This window comes from Atractosteus spatula, chromosome 17, assembly GCF_055471065.1.
Source record: "Atractosteus spatula isolate fAtrSpa1 chromosome 17, fAtrSpa1.hap1, whole genome shotgun sequence".
Taxonomy (NCBI): domain Eukaryota; kingdom Metazoa; phylum Chordata; class Actinopteri; order Semionotiformes; family Lepisosteidae; genus Atractosteus; species Atractosteus spatula.
Window position 1 is genome coordinate 5432736 of NC_142722.1, and position 21536 is coordinate 5454271.

The 21536-nt window shown below is 52.1% G+C and overlaps 1 protein-coding gene across 1 annotated transcript; it reads right to left on the reverse strand.

Moving 5' to 3' along the window:
- Positions 1 to 1974: 1974 nt before the first annotated feature.
- Positions 1975 to 20389, reverse strand: ppm1f (protein phosphatase, Mg2+/Mn2+ dependent, 1F). The gene is made up of 8 exons (XM_088935918.1): positions 20210 to 20389; positions 18737 to 18937; positions 14827 to 14933; positions 11908 to 12107; positions 9038 to 9226; positions 8093 to 8236; positions 7155 to 7248; positions 1975 to 6492 (listed from the first exon to the last, which is right to left on the reverse strand). Exons 2-8 carry the CDS (start codon positions 18907 to 18909, stop codon positions 6134 to 6136), a joined length of 1266 nt encoding a protein of 421 aa, XP_088792044.1. The 5' UTR covers positions 18910 to 18937; positions 20210 to 20389; the 3' UTR covers positions 1975 to 6133.
- Positions 20390 to 21536: the final 1147 nt, after the last annotated feature.

A 21536-nucleotide genomic window follows, 5' to 3' on the forward strand; every position in this document is an offset into this window, starting at 1 on the left:
CAGGTTATCTGACACATTTGCCACAATCCTTCATCTTAATTTGAGATTCTTACTCTGCTCAAATCCAGGCTCCCCACAGTACATGATGCTCTGCATCAGTGAAATGCACTGCCCAAATCCATCAGAGACTGCCCTTTTCAGAACTCATTTAAAGACCTATCCTGCTGTTAAAGCTTGTGTTGTGGAATGTGGTTGTATTCTCTGAGTCACTGGGTCAATTTGTCATGATTTGTGTCTTATTACTCCACTGTGCACCACTTTTTTTTAGTTTCCTGAGGTGATTCACAAAATTTCATTATTTTATACCAAAAGCAACTTCTCTGACTTTGACATTTGAAAGAGACCTAATTAACCACTAGAAAGCTGCTGCTGGGGACAGAACTAGAGAACTGCTGGTGAAGGTTACTGACTCTTACAAATCGTAAATGGTGGTATCCCTTAAACTGTAAGGACAGAAATAAGGGGACACAATTTGACCCATCTAGCTCGTTTGATTTGACAAAGCTAATTGCGCTGATGAACTCATCCATTTCTTATCTATGAAGCCAGGGCATTGGCTTCAGCACAATGTGTGGGTAGTTTGTTCCAGACCCCCACCATCCTTGGTGTACAGTGCCTCCAGTTCTTAATTGTAAATGTACTCCCTGTTAGTTTCCACTTGTGTCTGTTGGTTTGTGGTGATGCTTAGTGAATGAGTGAGGTACAGCATGGTGAAAGCACATTGAATTGTTTAACCGTAGGGTGGTACAGTGGTCAGCACTGCTGCCTGGCTATGGTGGACCCTGGGTTCAGTTCCTCCTTCTGTCATTCCAGGCTGGGATACCATCAGCTGGGAGTTTGTATGTTCTCTCCATGTGCACACACACGTTTTCTCTCACAGTCCAAATTAACCTGGCAAGTAAATTGGGTTTTGGGAAACGTGGCCATGGTGTGTGTGCATGTCCGTTTGCATCTGTCTGCCCTGCGATGGACTGGCATCTCATCTCGGGTGTATCCTGCCTTGCACCTGTTGCTTATCGGGATAGACCCCAGCTCCCCTGTGACCCTGAACTGGATCAAGTGGTTCGAAGATGGATGGAGAGCAACACATGATCTACAGCTGCCTGGCGTTGTTATATCATCCTGCAGCTCACAGCTGGCAGCCTGCTGGAGCTCAGCAGGTGTGAGCCTGGTCAGTACCTGGAGGGGAGACTCCTTTTCAAGCTAAGGTTTCTGCTGGAAGAGGTGTTAGTGCTCTTCCTGCGGTCTGTGTGGGTCCTAATGCCCCAGTACAGTGACAGGGACACTATACTATAAAAAGGCACCGTCCTTCAGATGAGATGTAAAACCGAGGTCCTGACTCTCTGTGGTCATTAAACATCCCAGGGCGTTTCTTGAAAAGAGTAGGGGTGTTACCCCGGTGTCCTGGCCAAATTACCCCCTGGCCTTTACCAATCGTGGCCTCCTAATAATCCCCCTCTCTGAACTGGTTCATCTCTCTGCTCTCCTCCCCACTGAGAGCTGGTGTGTGGGGGGCAGACTGGCACATCATCCAGGTGGGGCTGCACACTGGTGGTGGTTGAGGGGATCCCCATTACCTGTAATGAGCTTTGAGTGGAGTGTCCAGAAAAAAGCTATATATGATATATATAACTTACACTTACTGTACATACCTGCAAGTTAAGCAAGTGCATGCTAAAGCACAGAAAACCTCTGAACACATCTCTGCACTCATCACAGTGTGTGTGGTAGGGCACTCTTTGGTATGCCCTTTTCATTTCAAATGTGGCTTTTTATTTGAATTGTTTTCCAGCACAACCGCCTGTTATGGGACAGAATGTTGACAGTTTCGAAGATTCCAGACTTACGGTGTTGCACTTTCTGCAGACAGCGAACCTGTCCAGACACATGGAGCTCTGAGTGTTAGGGCTTGGATTAAAGTTCTCCTGTTGGAGTGGGTGGAAGGAAAACATAAAATACAGACTCCAGAATAAACAGGAAACCAAACTTTATTAAGCACTTAAACACCACGTTATAATTTCAAAGGCAAGTACATGGCACTATTCATGAAATTTAGCACAGTTACGAAAGGTTATAGATGGATACAAATGGGTAAAGAAAATGAATGGTAATCATAAAAGTGAATTGTTTAATGCCTGGTGTCCGCCTGCAGAATGAAACGCACTCTTGAGCGCACTTCACCACACTGCAGTTTAAGACCAGTGACTTACTGCTGTGTAGTTCAAGACCCCCCATGTGGGACACCAGCAACCTTACAGGAAGTCTTTATTCGAATAGACACCTCTCCCAGACAGAGTCCAACCCCAAAACTCATTTACTGTGCACAAAAATGCTGCATCAAATGTCTTTTTTATTGTGTTCCCAAAATCATCATGAGCAACTTTGTGACACTTGACTCTATAGGAGCCTCATGTATTCCTATATAAACGTGCTGTATGAATTCAGCTGCAGTTATAATCATTTGATTTTGGAGATATTGGAGAGATGGCCTCATATAATCCAAACCTAGGTGTAGTTAATATGGAGGTGATAAAAAAAGACCTGGTCTGCTTTGGGCCCTGAACTCTTAAGTCATGTGGTCATTCAAGCAATTTATTGACCACAGAACCACAAGATCCTAGAAAATCAGCATTTATAAAACTGGAAAGAGATTTCTTTTTTTGCAGAACTACGTCACACTGATTCTTACGAATCACTGTGGCAGATTCAGAGGCTGGAATGAAAGAGCACATGCACTCAAACTTGCAAACACCCTGTGAATATTTCTAGGAAAAAGCATGAGGAGTTTGAGATTACTCGATTTTGATTGTTCCAATAAACCCAGTGCTGCGGACGAGTAAGAGCTGTCCGTGGCTCTGACCACATAAAAAATACAGTAGGCAGTTGTATGTTAATGCTGTATATCAAAACCACACCCAAATCAGTATACACAAAAGAGTCAAAAATTAACTTGCTCAACACCAGAAGATTTCAAAAGAACTTAAATAAACGGTCACACTTTCAAAGAATTTACAATTTTTTGTTGTTTTTTACCCATCAATGTTCCGCTAGTATCTGTCTGAATGAAAAAAGTGTAACACGTAAATAACTATTAAGAAAGTGGAATAAGGCACTTAAAGATGACCTGCATTAAAATGGCTTGTAACAAAATCGGTAAATACTCAGCTTAAATGCTGTAGAAATAGTATATATTAAAACAATATCAGCTAGGCTAAGTTTAAATACACATACAAAACCTTTCCTCCAATGTCAATAAAAGCATTATCAAAACAATACTGTAGTGACCCCTGTAGCAATAACTGTCGGTTGTGTTTGGTATATGTGTGTGTGCCAGTTGTGTGCTTGTAGTTCTGAAGTTCTAGAGTTGCTGCCTGCGGTTCAGAAACCATTAAAACTGCACCTCTGTTCTGTGCCACCTTGTTAACACCACAAAGAAAGGGGCTGATGCGACGCTGGAGTCAGCAGTGGGATTCTGAAATGGATTGAGAAATCAGAGAGCCAGAGACTGGTGCCATCCCGAAATATGGCAGACCGCTAATCTTAGTGCTGAAACTGGGGTACACCTTAAGGGTCCTGAGCACGGCAGAGACCTTAAGTGGAGCACAGCGAGTTGATAACGGGCAGGGGAGGAGAAGTAAAGAGAACCACGCCGGTGGGACACTCAGAAACCGATGAGTCTGGACCAGTTACGTACTGCAGACACAATAGTGCAGGAGAGGGGCAGAACCAGTGATCTTGAGGCAGCAGTGTAGGCTGCCCATGCCGACACGAATCAACAAAACAGCCTGCAGGCTGGAACACGACCAAAAAGTAAATGATGACAGTGGTAAACTACTGCAAAGATATTATTAAGACCATTTTCCATGATGTCAATAACTGAGACCACAAACCACACCACACATTCACACTAACACACAAGTAATACAAAGTTTAATACTGTAGAAACCCCACCCCCCCACTTCAAGGCAGCTTGACATAGTGGGTCATTTTCTGGTGTGCATCACCCAAGTCGTAAAACGGAGAGAAGCCGCTGTGTGAAGAAAAGCACATCTATGAGGTTTTTTTCCCTAGACTTTAACTTTCAAAACTGCTGGGTGGGAAGACTCATTTCCATAAGGCGGCTGTTCGCTGGCCCACAGCTAAAAAGAACGGAGAGGCAGAATACGGTCGACCACACAAACCTCCACCAGTGCTCCGAGGTCAAATACTGCTGAAACCCGTTTCATTTGCATGCTGTCAACCCAACGAGCTGCAGAGCGCTGCAACAAGTCTCTCCTCGAGCTGCTGCGCACTGGCGAGAGCTCCACACCCTGACCTTGAGGACGAGGACTACAGGTTGGCCATGGTGCGCCGGGGCCACCAGCTCTTGAAATGGGCAACGACTCCAGTCTCAAAAGGATGAGCACGTCCCACGTTAGGAGCGCTGGAATGTGTGCCCTGCTATCATTCCTAACAGGCGCAGGGAAAAAGCTGGCACAAGCCTGGCGCCCACGACGTTCCAAGTCCCGTCTTGGCCAGAGTACCAAGAACCAGCGGCAGGAGAGCCGAATCGCGGCTCCCTGGAAGAGACCGTTCCCGGGAGAGCTCCAGTGTTCTCCACCCCCCGCCGATCACGGAGGAGCGGCACTGCGAGTGAGGAAGGAGCGCGTTCCTTCTCAGATTACATCTCTCCTGGGGAGGAGCCGGCAAATCCCCAGGACTCTGGCGCAGATCGCCGAGCGAAGCACTGCTCTGCAAGGCAAAGTATCCGAAGGGGGAAAACGTGCCCTGCAGGCGAGCTCCCACATCCTAGATGGGATGGAAGGAATGGGGCGAGGGAGGTTCAACCAACAGTCACGTCAGCTGCAGTGACAGCACAACGGTCAGTGGGAACGCAGTGATCCAACTGTATTCGAAAAAATCTCCTGACACTTCGGTCTTTTAGAGCGCACCATTGCTGATGAGTGTAAGATGGCTGCATTCCAGCGGCCTTATGGAACTAGCAGCACTGTGGCTTTAACAGCATCTAAAGCAACAGTCGTCCACCCCGCTCTGCTGTGCCTGCTGGGCTCTTCTTAGTGCTTACTTGATCAGACTTCTGCACTCAGGCTTTCATTCCAAAAATACTTTGGCCAAAGCACATGATCGGCAACAACCGCGGCCTACCTAACTTCATGCAGCCTCTCCCTAACTTGCGAATGAAGAATCGGCTCCCTTATTGTGGGCAAGTAGTTTACGATGGCCAGACGCAGGTGGGGACGACACCGACACTCCAGACCGAGTGCCTTTTCTGCTTGACCCACTGCACGAGCGCGGTCCGGAAACCCACTCTTCAGCACAGTGGACTCCAAATCGAATCCCCACACAGTCCAGTCCTTGAGCGGACAATAACTTTCAACAACCTTTTTTAACAGAAAGCTGAAATCAGTTATTCAGCGATTTAAACTTGGACTGGAGCAAGACACAGGATCCCCCTGGGCCCAGGGCTGAGATCCGCTGTTCTGAAGAAGTGGTAAATGAAACGTTCAGAAAAAGCAAAAATATGACATCCTTAAACCTCAAAAAGGTCATCGAGCTCGTTTTACAGGGTGTCGCGCTGAAAAACGGCGGAAATACGGATCAGGAGGAGGTTAGGCCCATCATGTCGAGATTATCTTTGGTTCCTCTAAAGAAGAGCTCTTTTTTTAACACTGTTTTTGATCTCTTAGAGGCTCCTGAGGCACAGGAAGTGGGCCGAAAAGAACAGGAAGCCTTCTTCAGAATACTGCAACATCAGAGTGCTCTCAGAAACTCCACGTATTCAAGATCGGCGTTTTCACGGGAACAGTCAGAAACAGAGAGTTTTACTGACTGCAAAGCTTTGGATGGGTAATATCCCATATAAATAGGAATGTGTGTATTACGAACAAGAGCCTTAATATTCCCTAAAACAGATATACTGGATCAAGATATAAACATGTACACACCACGACAGGACAGCCCTCACACATCCAGGCAGTACAGATCCAGAACTCTTTACGCTGACGGGGTCCGAGCCTCAGGACCAGGGGGAGGCAAACCGGTGGGCACGACTCTGGCTGCTTCTCCAGGTCGTTAGCGCGGAGCTTACCCATTGGCCTAACGAGAGGGTTACCCACCCACGCCTCCCGCCCCCTCACTGGGCCCCGTCCCGGCCGCTGTCGTCCCGGAAGAAGACGAACTCGGCGGGGGGCTCGTCCGGCCGCTGGCCGGCCCCCCGCAGGACCTCCTGGGGCTCCCGCAGGAAGACCAGCAGCACGGTGATGTTGTCCGTGGAGCCACGGCCCCTGGCCAGGGCCACCAGCTGCTCGGCCGCCCCCGCCGCCGCCCCCCCGGCCTGCCGCAGGTGCTCCAGCACCGCCCCCGCCGCCTCCCGCGGCTGCACTGCGTCGAAGAAGCCGTCGCAGGCCAGCAGCACGTAGTCCTCCGCGCCGCCCAGGGGGAAGGAGGCGCCGTCGGGCTCGCCAGAGACATAGGGCTTCTGGTCGAAGTCGCCTGGAGGCCGGGGAGAGAGGGGAGAGGGGAGGGCTCACGTGAGGACTCCAACACGCCACCTTCCACTGGGGCCGTTACAACACCCTGCTGGGTCAGAGACCCATACTGAGAACAGGGCCGCAGGACGGGAGCCATGCAGGACCCAGACATGATCCGAAAATACTTTACAGCCCCATTTCTTGCTGCTTTTCTTGCATCCGAGCAGCTATGTTTGGCACATATAGAGACTGACCAAAAACACGGTGCATATAAACATTTAAACTATTACATAAAAACGTCAACCCATAACACAGTCATTACACATCACTCCTACAGGAAACCACACAGCTTCCCCGAACCTGTAAGTTTACTCCACCCACAATCACTCGAAAAGCCTTTAATTGCACAACACCCCCTTCATTCTTGCACAGAACCACTAACTGCACTTGCCCGTAAACCGATAACTCCTTCACTGTGAGCCTGCCGAGATCTCGCCACACACACGGAAATGGTGCGCTTTGTTCCGAGCGGATGTGAAACCAGAGAAGAGGAGCGTGCCTTGACAACGTCCCCCCCCGGTCGCAGCTCGGAAACAATTCAATACTGCACGGGACATCCAGTGCGCTCGGTTAGTATCCCAGCGCAATCCCAGCCTTCGTGCGGTTTCGGCAGACGTCACCCACCTATGGCTCGAGAGACCGCGTAGGTGCCGTTCACTCTCCAGCAGCCCATGAAGGCTATACACCCTCCCAGATCCTCGATCCGCCTCTTCTCATCCTGGGGAGGGAGGGACACCCGATCATTACCAAACCCCACAGATTCCCCCCTCATCTGAAGGTCAAATCTTTCAGCTGCTGAGCTGGGCCGCATGTCTGTTTTCACACTACAGGCACGGTCTGACCAGCGGTTTCAATTAGGTGCCTTTCAGGAGCACCTAGCACCTCTTCGCTTTTTATTTTTGGTACATTTTGAGAGTCAGATCTCATAGTGGGCGAGTTTCTTCTTTTGTGTGCACTGAAGAATAGGCCTCCCTAAAGCATTCACCTGGCCATCTGCTAATCCATTAATACAAAACCAGCCCTTTGTTTAGTGGGGTGTTTTTATAAATGGAATTCTTCACAGGGTCCGTTTCAGGGACTGTACACGCAGCTGATCAAGAAAGTTCAGAAGGACACGAGTCTCATCAACAGGATGGATTAACAGCTGGCACGGTTAACCGTTTCACATCCGTGCGACTCCTGTCATTCTGTATCCACTTTAACAACATGCCTGGGTGACTTGTTCCACACCACCACCACTCTTTGTGTAAATGAGTGCCTCTTATTCTCAGCTTTGAATGCACTTCCCCACAGCTTCCAGTTGTGGCCTCTGGTTCTTGCTCACCCCCTTGGCTGATTTTGTCAATACCTGGGAGGGTTTTGAAAAGTTGGATCAGGTCCTCCTCCTCCTCCTCCTTCTCCTTCTCAAAACTAACTTTTAGTCTGTTCAAAACGGAAAAGCTTCAGTTTTTGTAGGCTTTTGGTGTAGGGTACTGCTATCAGACCTGGAATGTATACGAATGCTTTTCCCTAGCTTGATTCCAGAGCTGTGGTGTCTTTGTCCACTGGCCACCGGCCCTTACCTCTCTCTCAGGCTTGTGGGGCTCCATCAGAGTGACCACCTGTCCTTCTCTCACCAGCATGGCCTGCGAGTCGCCCAGCCAGGCCACGTGAAGGCAGTCTCCCGCGAGCAGCACCGCCACCCCAGTACTCCCACTGCGCAGACGCTGCCAAGCAGCACACACAGCTGTCAGAGGGGCCTCTTACACACACAGGACAGTACGGTTGTCACGCCAAGGAAAAACCACTAGCACAGTGCTTTTTAAGAGACAGGAACCAGCCTTTACTATTATTGTGCGTCGTACTGGCGTAATGCGACTTTTCTTGTTTGAGGCTGCAGTAGGAATTCACACTCCCTTATTTTGGGCAGCAAAACTTTCTAATTTCATCACAGTTAGGACTGCGAAACACTCTGTGACTGCGAAACACTCTGTCCCGACCCCCCCCCCGATTCCACAATCACATTTGTCACACCCATGTGATTGTGGAATCGCCACCTGTGCCTTTTCGTCTCCATGGTAGCGAACTGCACAGCTGTACTCTAAGGTGAGGAAGGGCAGGCAGACTCCGCCTCCCATTCACCTTCCGAGCCAATCATCTTTCAACACGTCGCAGGCAGCACCGCCCCCTTACTGGAGGATCAGCTCTGACTGGACGAGAGGCATTTCACTCACGGATAGCCTGCACATGCCCAGCGGCCGCAGACATCACCGCGACAGCCGAGGGAAACTAATCGAGCTGCGGCCTGTCGACTCAGGCTGGGCAAACTATCACAGAGCTCAGCCTGTGCCATTACCAGCTGAGCCAAAGACAACCCCGCCCACAACCCAGTCCGTCCAGGGCATGAACTCGAATTAACGACTGCAGAGCCCAGCGAAGCCAGTTTCTGGAACCTGGTTCACAGGCCAGCTTCTGCGAAAACTGTCTCGGGGCCAGGTGGGAAATCCATAGAGGAAACAGACGCTCACCTCTCTGCTGGCTTTCTCCCGGAACATGTCGTCCGTCTGGATGAAGGCGCTCTTCAGGGCCAAGGCTGGGTCGCTCAGCAGCGCCTCATGCTGGCCGAGGTTGACGTGCAAGTGCGTGGCTGCGTACGTCGCCGCGTCCACTCCGCCGTGCCCGTCGAAGACCGCGAAATAACTGCGCTCGGTCTGGTCCTGGGAGAGGAGAGGAGAAAGTCACCCCTTCGGATGTCAGCCATTTTATCATGCACATGGCACTCGCAGGACAGCGTCCCCCGTTGGCCCCCCCAGGGTCTGTGCGCGTAGTGGTGGATCAGAGGAACGCTGAGCCACGGATAACAGCTAGCCCACCAGTGCACAAAACAGCTGGCTCAGAGGGCCAGCAGAAACCATCTTCCCATCCAAAACTCTGTCTCTGCGCTTCTCCATCTCTTGACTGGACCGGCTCTCTGTCAAACCCATTCCTCCATTTCCAACAACAAGCACCTGAGCTTCCGAAGCTGGACTGACGGAGCACTGCAGTACTGACCACTCTCGTCTGGAATTCCCACGATTTTCTTTTGTTTGTTAACTTTTAATTTATTAAAGAAACAGTTTACCTGTAAAATGTACATACAACATTTAGCTTTTTTCTCTTTCTTAGTTAAGACGACGTTTTTTCGAATTATCAGGCAGAGACGGAGGTTAAATATAGAAACATGACTACTTCAGCAACATAGAAAACTATAAACGTTGAGACAAAAATGACATTTTACTTCAAAAAGTGAAACTGGGTCTTAATTGGGAAATGGACTTTCCAGGTTAATCAGTATTTCCTAAACCTTTCTGCTTGCAGACTGAGAGAAAACATGATCTTTTCCCCGATATACATCATATTCACGATACAGTATTAATCCACCATACAGGTGTTGGAGGATCTTGAACACGATTTGCTTTTTCACTAGCGGCTAGGAGAATTCCTAATACACAGCTGTCCGTCGGCTCTGCTTGCTCCGGACACTGAGGCATCCGAGAATTAGGCCTTGTGCTCCGTCTGCGGCAGATTACAGCCAAACCCCCAAGTAGAAAATCACCCTCAATTTGACGGGGAAGGGCGCTTTAATTTTTTTTTTAAATGCTGTTATTTCCTTATATTCCAGACGTTTTGTCGAATGCTGGGTGCATAGTCATGACTGATTGCCGGCAAGAAAAAAGCACATGATGAAAAGAGAAGGATCTGCTTTCTCTCTGGTCCTGTATCTCGAACACCTGGGCTTGGCCTGCTGGGAATTGGACCCAGAGCTCCATGGGCTCTTTCAATCTGTAAGTCAAGTTCAGGGGGGAGTCCGAGCTGTGTTTTGATGAGTTTTCGACAAACTCAGTTCACTTTCCTCTGGAAGTCCTTAAACTTTCAGGTTTTCTCTCCTTGATTCCCCTCCAGAGATCCCTTCATTTTAATCTCTAACTGTCTCCGTGTCTGACGCGAGTCTTCAGTGACCCCTGCCCCCCCGTGTCTGCACCCCACGCCTTGCTGCACTCAACCCACTCTTCTGCCTCGTCTGCCCCCGTATCTGTTGGATTCAGTTCTTCAGTGAAATTTGTGAATTTTTTTTTGTTTCTGAAGACTATCCGTTCAGAATTTTTCGGGGACTCCTGCCTCCGAGTCCCCCCAGCTCGACATCAGCTGCTTCGACTTCCCTCTTCGTCCTCGAACCCCGCTCTCTGGTGCTTTTGTGTGTGTGCGTCTCTTCCTTTGCCTCGTGTCCCTGTTGTCGCCCAACACTTCGTGTTCTTTGGAAATCCAGTCAGTTACTGGACTGGCCCTGTGGACTGGGCGTTTTTGAACAAGATCAGAGATGACGGACACTGCTGTGTTCTATTCCATTTCCTGAAGATGAAGAACCTCTTACTTGAAAGGGAATCCTGCAGCTCCTCGGTATAACACAAAATAGCCCTCCTGGTTTAAAAAGAGGTGGACTTGCCAGTGACATGACAAAAAGTGGCAACACTGGGCATAAAACGGAGCAGACACTAACACAGCAGTATGAGGGCCTTGTGCACCATGCAGAGGGCTGCCAAAGAGTTGTCCATCTCGTGTCTTACAGGGAGATCATTTTAACGTACGAGACTTTGTGAATTACAAGCTATGAAGACGCAGCTTTTAACTACCATTCAAATAGCACTTTTTCTCAAAAAGAATAGAGGTGTTACCCCAGCGTCCTGGCCAAATTTCCCCCTGGCCTTTACCAGCCATGGCCTCCTAATAATCCCCATCTCTGAACTGGCTTCATCACTCTGCTCTCCTCCCCACTGAGAGCTGGTGTGTGGGGAGCGGACTGGTGCACTATGGCTGCCGTTGCATCATCCAGGTGGGGCTGCACATTGGTGGTAGTGGAGGGGATCCCCATTACCTGTAAAGCGCTTTGAGTGGAGTGTCCAGAAAAGTGCTACATAAGTGTAAGCAATTAATTATTATTATTATTATTATTATTATTATTATTAAATACTCCACATCAGTGAACTGGCTTCACTCTGCTCTCCTCCCCACTGAGAGCTGGTGTGTGGGGAGCGGACTGGCGCATCAACCAGGTGGGGCTGCACACTGGTGGTGGTGGAGGGGATCCCCATTACCTGTAAAGAGCTTTGAGTGGAGTGTCCAGGAAAGAGCTATATAAGCGTTAGAAATTATTACTATTATTATTATTATTAAGCACAGTACCAAGAGGCTATTCTAAGACTTGTGGTCCAGGAAAAGACTTGATTCCCTGATTTCTGAAAGCAAAGTTGGAAAGTGCAAACCCAGGAAGAAAAGCTTCACTAGTTTTGGGGGTAATGTGCTCGGGTTTCAAGCCCTGGGCGGCCCACGCAGACCCTGCCGTGACGGGTGGCCCGCTCACCTCCAGGCCGAGGAGCTGGTTGAAGTGGGTCAGCACCACGTGGCGGTCCTCCATCTTCCTGCGGGTGTTGCGGATGGCGTGGACCGAGGTGCGGAGGAAGCGCCGGCCGGCCGGGGGGGGCTCGCGGCTCTGCTGGCTGGCCCGGCACACCTCCAGCAGCTTGTTCAGGAAGCAGCGCTGCAGGGGCTCCGAGCGCATCACTGGGAGACACGACAGCGGAGAAGCAAGACGGCGTGAGAGCTGACCCCCCCGACAGGCTCCCCAGCCCCATTCAGCCCCCGATTTACCAGAAACCTACAGTACAGAATGAGCGCGAAAATGAAGAATGAAAACCGCGACAAGCGTTCATTTAGCACTTACAACTGAAATTCCCAGTGTGGCCAGTAGGGGTCGTAAGAGAGCTGCTCACTACACTCTGTTATAATAATGATAATAATTGCTTACACTTATATAGCGCTTTTCTGGACACTCCACTCAAAGCGCTTTACAGGTAATGGGGATCCCCTCCACCACCACCAGTGTGCAGCCCCACCTGGATAATGCGACGGCAGCCATAGTACGCCAGAACGCTCCCCACACACCAGCTCTCAGTGGGGAGGAGAGCAGAGTAATGAAGCCAGTTCAGAGATGGGGATTATTATGAGGCCATGACTGGTAAGGGTCAATGGGAAATTTGGCCAGGATGCCGGGGTAACACCCCTACTCTTTTCGAGAAACGCCCTGGGATTTTTAATGACCACAGAGAGTCAGGACCTTGGTTTTACGTCTCATCCGAAGGACAGCGCCCGTTTGCAGTGTAGTGTTCCCATCACTATACTGGGGCATTAAGACCCACATGGACTGCAGGGTGACCGCCCCCTGCTGGCCCCACTAACACCTCTTCCAGCAGCAACCTTAGTTTTTCCTCAGGAGGTCTCCCATCCAGGTACTGACCAGGCTCACACCTGCTGAGCTTCAGTGGGCTGCCAGTTGTGAGCTGCAGGGTGATATGGCTGCTGGCCATGTTGCTCTTGGTTACAGACACAACCACACTGCCTGCCAGCTGCTATTCAGCGCATGTCTCAGCAGCTAACTGTGTCTTAGCACTAATAAAGTGCGATGTCTGGGACACAGGCACAAGTTTCCCACAAGGCACAAGTTCAATTTTCTGACTGCACAGTAAAGCATGATATGCTGATGGGACAATGCATGTTAAATGCAACATGAAATTGCATTTTGTACAGCCATTCAGTCCAGACGAGAAAGACCCTTTGCGTGGTGCATGAGGGAAGAGATCAAAGACAGCCTAAAAATGGTCTCATTTGCTGTTCATGGCTGCCACAGAGTAAACTGAATTAACAACACACAGACAGCGCATTCAGAGCTCTGTGCACTACAGAAAACTAAAAGCTGGTGACGGATAATGTTAGAGGAGATCAAGATGTAAGGCTAACTCGTAGGTACATTATTGTGCAATGTCAATTAAGTGAATTAAGTAACGAGTGTGTAATGTATTTTTATCCTCAGCATTTAGAAAGGGAAGAAAAAAGCAGCCAGTTTTTTAAGGAGCTAATTACGATCAGCACTTTCAGCCTCTAGCTCTAGAGGTGTCCGTCTGCCTCTGCCTCTACCTGCTGTGACTGAAGGACCAGGTACAGACAGGGCAGCGGGTCGTTTCTCTAAATGGAGCCAGGATCTGCAGCCCATGCTGTGCAGCACTGCGGCCGTAAAGCTACAGTGCTTGGCAGACTCGCACAAGGACAGGCTCTTGAGCGAAACACAGCGCCTCGTGTTAGCCAAGGCTTGCTCACAATGCCCTTCCCCAAACACTCGGCGATCTGCACAGATCCCTGCTGGGGGGGTACAGGACTGATCAGCTCCTCCCTTCCAGTTTTCAATGCCAACTGGGAGACGGGGGCTGTGCCCAGAGGGGGTACAGTGCCCTGCTCAGTGCCTGGGGAGGGGGGGGGACGACACTACTTTGTTCCTCTTTGGTTGTGGTCAGCCCATGGATAATCTGGCTGCACAATAACAAAGCTAATGATGTTAATTGCGTCCTGCTCTAACGGGAACGGGTCTCGAATGTGCTGCTCGCCCCCCCCGCCAGCGCACTCGTGATGAGCCCTGGGCTGCCAGCGCTGGCGCTGCCCGCCGCCCTGCCCGCTGCGCCGAGCTGAGCGCAGGGGTCGGATGGGACAGGAGCCATGAACAAGATAAAAACACTGCCCCATCCCTCCCCCTCAAATGCTGCAAAGCAAAGATCATTCTACCTCAATCTGGGCCACATAGACAGGATTCAAATCAGAGACCGGGCTGCTCCTGCCCCTCTCCCTCCCTTCCAAATCTGCCCGACAATCACTAAAAGAGGCATCTGGCCCCCCGCTCTCCAACTGCTTATCGCTGCTTACATTTACACAACAAATAAGGCAATTATCAACCATGTCTAAAAACGGCTAAAGCAGCAGTTTCAGTGATGGAGCGCCTACGACTCCAGTCACTCCCCTCTTCGGAGGCGACTGTGCTCTTGGAGAAGCGAATGAAGCCAGTGCTGCCACTCAAGCTCTGACTGGGGAGCGGGGAGGACTTGCTGGGGGTGGCCGGTGGCTCCGCTGCAGGCTTTCCTGGCTCCAGGCTCTCACGCCACACGGGTCACGAGGGCTGAAAGACAGCCTCTCGTCAGGAGCCTCTCTCATCTTCTCGCAAACGGGGCCTGAAACATTCGCCAGCCCGGAGCAGGCGTCCGTAAAAAGCCCGCAGCTGGCGAAACGTGAACTGGATCCCACTGCTGTGCGTGATGGGAGTCTTCCCTCCCTCCCAGTCCAGCGCACGCGACAGGAACACAGGACACTCTGGCCTGGACAGGCTCGGAGGGCAGAATGGTTCGGCTGTAACCTCTCTGAGGACTAGAATACCCCAACAGGGGGGCCGCGGGGCACTCACAGGGGGCTGCCTGCTCCTGCTCCTGGGCGAAAGCCGACAGGTCACTCTTCAGCAGCTCTGCAACGGCCGCGTGGGACAGGGCCGCACTGAGCCCTTCCGGGGCATTCCTGTAGGGGGCAGCAAACACACCGGGGGCTTAATCAGCAGGTGCCAGAACCCAGGAATCCGCTGAGCCCAGCGCCGCGCGCCGGGACACCTACGGGACACTCCCAGAGCAGAAGGCCGACCGGGGGCACGGGTTCTCCTCTGGGGAGCCCATGTCCACAGTCTGCACTCTGACCTCTCACACAGGGGGCTCTGAGGGAGTGGGAGACGACTTGGGGAACACTCCAAGGACCTGAGACCAGTAGAGACTGCTGGCACAAAACTCAGAGCATGCAGTTTTCCATACCTGACTAAATTCACGAATATGCACCTATAACATGAAAAAGGGTCTTATTGTTTTTTGTCTTGTACACAGATTTGAGGTCTTAAGAAGGAAACCGTGTTCAGTAGAAACAGAAGAGCAGAAGTCTTGCCCTCGTGCTGGTTTGTTTTGGGACGTGTGCAGACAGAATCTCAGAGTCCAACATGACAAGGAAATAGGATTCGCCGTGTCTTCCTGCCCGGACAGCCCAGAGCAGCCGAGCCTGTCCGGGCAAGCACAGCGCCCGTCCTGGCCGCAGGCAGGAGCCGCGGTGCTTGGATTCCTGGCATTTCCGGAATTCCAAAGGCTCACCCTAATCTCCCTCTGGAAACAACTCCCATCACGTGGGGAGCAGCGGTCACCCGAAGCGCTTGCCCATCTAGAGGCGGAGCAGTTACCGCCGGACCGCAGCACAGAGAGGCACCGGCCGGCGGACACACTCCCGCCACACACACGCGCTCTGGCTCAAAGGGCCTGGCTTCTTTCACCAGGTCTGAGCAGCGGAAACTCAGGGTTAGGTCTTCACAGGAAACAGCAGACGACAAACTGCGCCTTGGTTACAGCGTGGTTCAGAAAACATAGATGAACGTTCTGAGAGACACTAAATAGGCAACAGAAAAGTACTGCAACCAAGAGTGTGTGTTGTGCTATTACTGCACCTCGGTATATTTTTCCACAACTGCTACTATTCTATTATATACTGGTTATGAAACAAAAGTGCTGTCAAAATAAAAATCACTTAAATTCCCAGTCCTACATGCTTTAAGCCAAATCAGATCAATGAACTGATTGATTAATGCTTAGTGTGCTAAATAACTCTCCACACATACGAACACCTGCATTTTCCCAGGTGGACATGGTGGACCCCCCACTCCTGCCAGTCACCCCCCAGCACAGACAGGAAGGACGCCCCACTCCTGCCGGTCACCCCCCAGCACAGACAGGAAGGACGCCCCACTCCTGCCAGTCACCCCCCAGCACAGACAGACAGGAAGGACGCCCCACTCCTGCCAGTCACCCCCCAGGACCAACAGGAAGGACACCCCACTCCTGCCAGTCACCCCCCAGCACAGACAGGAAGGACGCCCCACTCCTAACAGTCACCCCCCAGCACAGACAGGAAGGACGCCCCACTCCTGCCAGTCACCCCCCAGGACCAACAGGAAGGACACCCCACTCCTGCCGGTCACCCCCCAGCACAGACAGGAAGGACGCCCCACTCCTGCCGGTCACCCCCCAGCACAGACAGGAAGGACTCCCCACTCCTGCCAGTCACCCCCCAGCACAGACAGGAAGGACACCCCACTCCTGCCAGTCATCCCCCAGCACAGACAGGAAGGACGCCACCACTCCTGCCGGTCACCCCCCAGCACAGACAGACAGGAAGGACGCCCCACTCCTGCCGGTCACCCCCCAGCACAGACAGGAAGGACGCCCCACTCCTGCCGGTCACCCCCCAGCACAGACAGGAAGGATGCCCCAATCCTGCCGGTCACCCCCCAGCACAGACAGGAAGGACGCCACCACTCCTGCCGGTCACCCCCCAGCACCGACAGGAAGGACGCCCCACTCCTGCCAGTCACCCCCCAGCACAGACAGGAAGGACACCCCACTCCTGCCAGTCACCCCCCAGCACAGACAGGAAGGACGCCACCACTCCTGCCAGTCACCCCCCAGCACAGACAGGAAGGACGCCCCACTCCTGCCAGTCACCCCCCAGCACAGACAGACAGGAAGGACGCCCCACTCCTGCCAGTCACCCCCCAGCACAGACAGGAAGGACGCCCCACTCCTGCCAGTCACCCCCCAGCACAGACAGGAAGGACGCCCCACTCCTGCCAGTCACCCCCCAGCACAGACAGGAAGGACGCCCCACTCCTGCCAGTCACCCCCCAGCACAGACAGGAAGGACGCCCCACTCCTGCCAGTCACCCCCCAGCACAGACAGGAAGGACGCCACCACTCCTGCCAGTCACCCCCCAGCACAGACAGGAAGGACGCCCCACTCCTGCCAGTCACCCCCCAGCACAGACAGGAAGGACGCCCCACTCCTGCCGGTCACCCCCCAGCACCGACAGGAAGGACGCCCCACTCCTGCCGGTCACCCCCCAGCACAGACAGGAAGGACCCCCCACTACACTGGCTTCACCAGGGAACCTCCCCACACTGTACAGACACCAGGCTCCCGACTCCTGACACTCGAACACACACGAAGGCGATGTTCCCACTGCCTCCCTGTAAGATTTCTGCGCGGTTTAAAATTAAAGGAGGAAACGTAAAGGAACAGAAGAATAGAAACTTCTGAAAGGCAGAAAAAAAAAAGAGTCACATCTGCCCATCCCTTCCTCTGAGAGGAAAGGGCTGGAAACTCCCTCCCGTTCAGGGCACAAGAGAAAGAAAGAGGAGGGGGGCCGGGAGTCTGCACCGCTGCACTGAGAGAGGAAGCGGGCCGAGAAACAGGAAGTGAGAACAATGGCGCGCCCTCTCACAGGAAGCCAGCGCCAACTTCCAGAGAGCCCGGGAGGAGGGGGGTCAAAGGTCAACTCGGTTACCGACGGCAACGGCGTGCGCTTGAAACCTGGAGTCCACACCAGACCTGCAGAGCAGTGGAGACATGTCTTAACCAAACCTCCCCCTGGAAAAGGGTCTGAGAAAGCTTGCAGACTTCAAAACCTGTGCAGAATATCCCATTTGAGCAAGCTGCACACAACAGAAGACATTTCTATTGCAAACATAGCATAAACATGTTTATATACATAAAATGGCGTTGCAGGTTTTGGAAACCGTATTGTTTCAGGGCAGCGGGCACTGTCAGACACTGCTGGGCGCTGTAGGGCAGGAACTCCAGGGAAGCAGAAGAGAATTATTCACCACCCTGTGCCTAAACACGCAGGTGGACAGCAAAGGCACAGCTGCAAATCCCTGAGGTATCTACCACGACCTCAGCTCAGGCTCGGCCGTGAACGCAAGACAATGAGAGACACGGCACTGCCCGTTTCCCGTTTCTAACACTCGCCCGATGAGGCTCCAAAACCTCACACATCACCAGTTGACCTTTTGTGTAAGGAACCCGCTACCCTTCAGTCGAGTCTCAGTGCGATTCAGCTTCCTCAGCCCTCAGGCTCCCGTCCACAACCCAGAGGCTGCTGCTGCTGCTGGTCTCCAGGGCGATGAGCGAGAGGCCCGACGGACAGCGCCCCCATGCAGGGTGGGAAGGGTTTGCCCTTGGCGTCTGTGGCTTGAGCGGGAGACGCTCTGCTCCGACATACCTCACTCCCACCCAACCGCGGTCTTGTCCCCCCGCTTGCAGTGATACAAGTAGCATCGGGCGGCGCGTGATGAACGATTACCCAAACTGGTTATGCCTCCTGCTCTAAGGGGAATGGGCCTCGCCCTCCTGCCCGCACACTCGCTGGCGCTGCCCACTGCCCTGCCCTGCCCTCTGAGCGCAGGGGTCAGGGGTCAGGTGAGCCCCCCCCCACCACCACCCCAGAGTCGTCTTACCTGGCTCTCAGCAGCCGCAGGGCCAGGTCCAGGCACTCTCCGCGAATCTCAGCCTGGCTGACAGTGCCGCTTAAGGGGCTCACGGGCAGCGGCTGCTCGGCGCCCAGAGGCCCGGGGAACTCCTTCACCAGCTCGTCCAGGAAGCTCCGGGCCGCCTGCTCCTCCGTCCCCATGACCGGTGCTTCAGCGAGCTCCTGGATTCTGCACCGCCGAACAGGAGAGAGGGGGAGAGAGAGAGACGGGTCTTGACTCCTCAGCGCCGTGAGCTCCGGGAACAGCGCCGAACACACCCGCCTTTGCATTTTGTTGTTCCTCGGCGCCACACAAAAGGTAAAAATGCAGGAGAGCAACCGATGTGAAAGGCGTCGTGAGCAATCTTATATCTGAAATGGGGGCAATTAAGAAAAGCGTTCCAAACAACTTGGGGGAAAAAAAGCACTCTGCAAACAGAATGCGGTGTTAAACCGCCGTGCTCTGTACTGGGACTCTACTGTAATCTAACATGGCATATCTTAAATCTCTGAAGGCTTCGTGCGCGCCTCCCTGTACCGCATCTGAGCGGCAAGCCAACGGGTTCAGAAGTGGCATCGCACGAATAAACAGCGAACAGCGCCGAAAAACACATCGAGATTTAGCAACTCCGTATAAAATCAGAAAGTGATGCCAGGTGCAAAATACATCCCTGTCCTTATCCCTCACTTTCTCGGCGCCCTATCGCCCTATCAGAAACGACTAAATCGCGCAAAAGCTCCAGGAAGCGAAGAAGCTTTTGACACCGATATTCGCACATGACGCCGCGCTTCTCCTTTATCGGCGTTTGCAGCAGCCCGTGAAAAGGAAAACACTTAATATACAGCTTGGATTTTCAGACAAAAGCATCTGGTTTCGACAAGAATGAAGAAGATTTCTTTAAAAAAAACACGCTCCTGCTACGGTACTGGAAAACACGCATAGAAGCATGCAGAATAACTTTACCCCAGATGTACGCCCTTGTAAGCGCAACCCCTAATTAGTCTCCTCGAACGCGTGCAAAGCGTCAGCCGATCCAATGCTCTGCAGCAGCGCAGGCCACAGGTCCGAAACCAAGCTGGACCCCCGAGAAGGAACAGTGACATGTGTGCATTGCAGATCTGCAGCCAAGGAGCACGGACAAACGATACATACTCCACCTTTCCTTTTACCCGTGAGCAGCTTTGCAAGAAAAAAAAAACCCGAGCACAGCACATGTCCACTACATTTGTATTTTTACCCGATCTGACACGCAGAGGGGAGGCCGAGTGCGACTTCAAAGACTCATTTGCAACTCCTTCTGCGCCTTTTCCGTGACACGGTCACCCCGTTACGGTACTGGGGTCACTCGCCAGACAACGACAAGAAAAGACAGACGCGCTCCCCCCTACTAAAGGGTGTACACAGTATACCACCCCGTCGCAACCATCAAGGCACGCCAGCAGAAATTAATTTGTCTCAAACCTCAAACGTGCGGCTTTTCCCCACGGGCATGTACGGGACGTCCCGGGTCACTGGAACATGCGGAGCCTCATCGATCTGCTCTGCCCTGCCCTGCCCTGCCGATACCCCCTCACGCCCGTCTCTCGGGTCCCGACACCCGACAGCTCACACTCACCAGCCCAGAAAAATACTGACATGCGCTCTTGTCTCGGCTAGTCCTGCAGTCAAATCACGTCCGCCCCAGTACGCACGCTCAGTAGGGGCCGGGTTACCCAACACCATACCGCACCGCCCTCTAGTGGCAAGATGTAGAGGTGCGTTATTTTTATTCCTGTCGGCACGATTTCTGTCCGACATCGCCCGTAATTATTTCAGCGGTCAGATTTCAAGGTTTGGTATTGATTAAAACCGCTGACCCGAGATAAAAGTAAAAACACTCAGAAAACGGAGGTCGCATCGAGAGTCGTAAAGAAATCTGACGTCTTCATCATCATCCAGGTGGGGCTGCACGCTGGTGATGGTGGTGGAGGGAGGTGGATCCCCATTACTAGTACAGACTGTGCTTTGAGTAGAGCGTCCAGAAAAAAGCTGTACAAGTGTAAGGAATTATTGTCTCGTGGAGGTATTAAGCTTTGAAAATTGAATGAGAATCGTCAAAAAAACAACTGTAATGAAGGGACTAGTGAATATGCAGTGCATATTATAATACACGTGTAGCTTCTTGTGGATAGGCACAAAAACCAAGGCGATCTGCTGGCTGGGGTTCCATCCCCTCGCTGCTGCGGACTGGATTCGACTCCCTGCCAGGGAACGTCCTGGTCCTTTTCAAAACGGAGAACAGGAGGCACTTCTCTACCCAAAGGGTGCTGGGAGTGTGGAACAAGCTGCCCAGCCTTTGGATGAGATCACTTCAGTCACGGGAAACGGAGGCGAAACGCATTCTGCTCCTGGGGTGCGAGGCTCAGTCTCATTCTCGGGCAGATGCAGGACTGACCTGCGGCTCGTCAACAGCTCAAGGTGACAGGGGTTGATAATCAGGGTGCAGGGTGCTTATTCATAGTTTTTTGAAACACTATAGAAGTGGAACAACAGAGCCACGGGCCCAGTGACTTATGATTCCTGTTCTGCCTGAGCTCCCCGTTACCTCGTTGGTCTAATTAGTTAATTAGGTGTAAAACTGTTATACTTCTAACCTGGTTCCACACTGTGCCCCATAGCTAGCTGTACCATTAATGAATTGAGCGTTTTGAATCAACTGTAGAAGCCTTAATAAACCTCCCATACGTCTCCAATTAAGAAAACAATTAGATGAATTGTTTAATTGACCACTGCGGACGGGACAGAAACT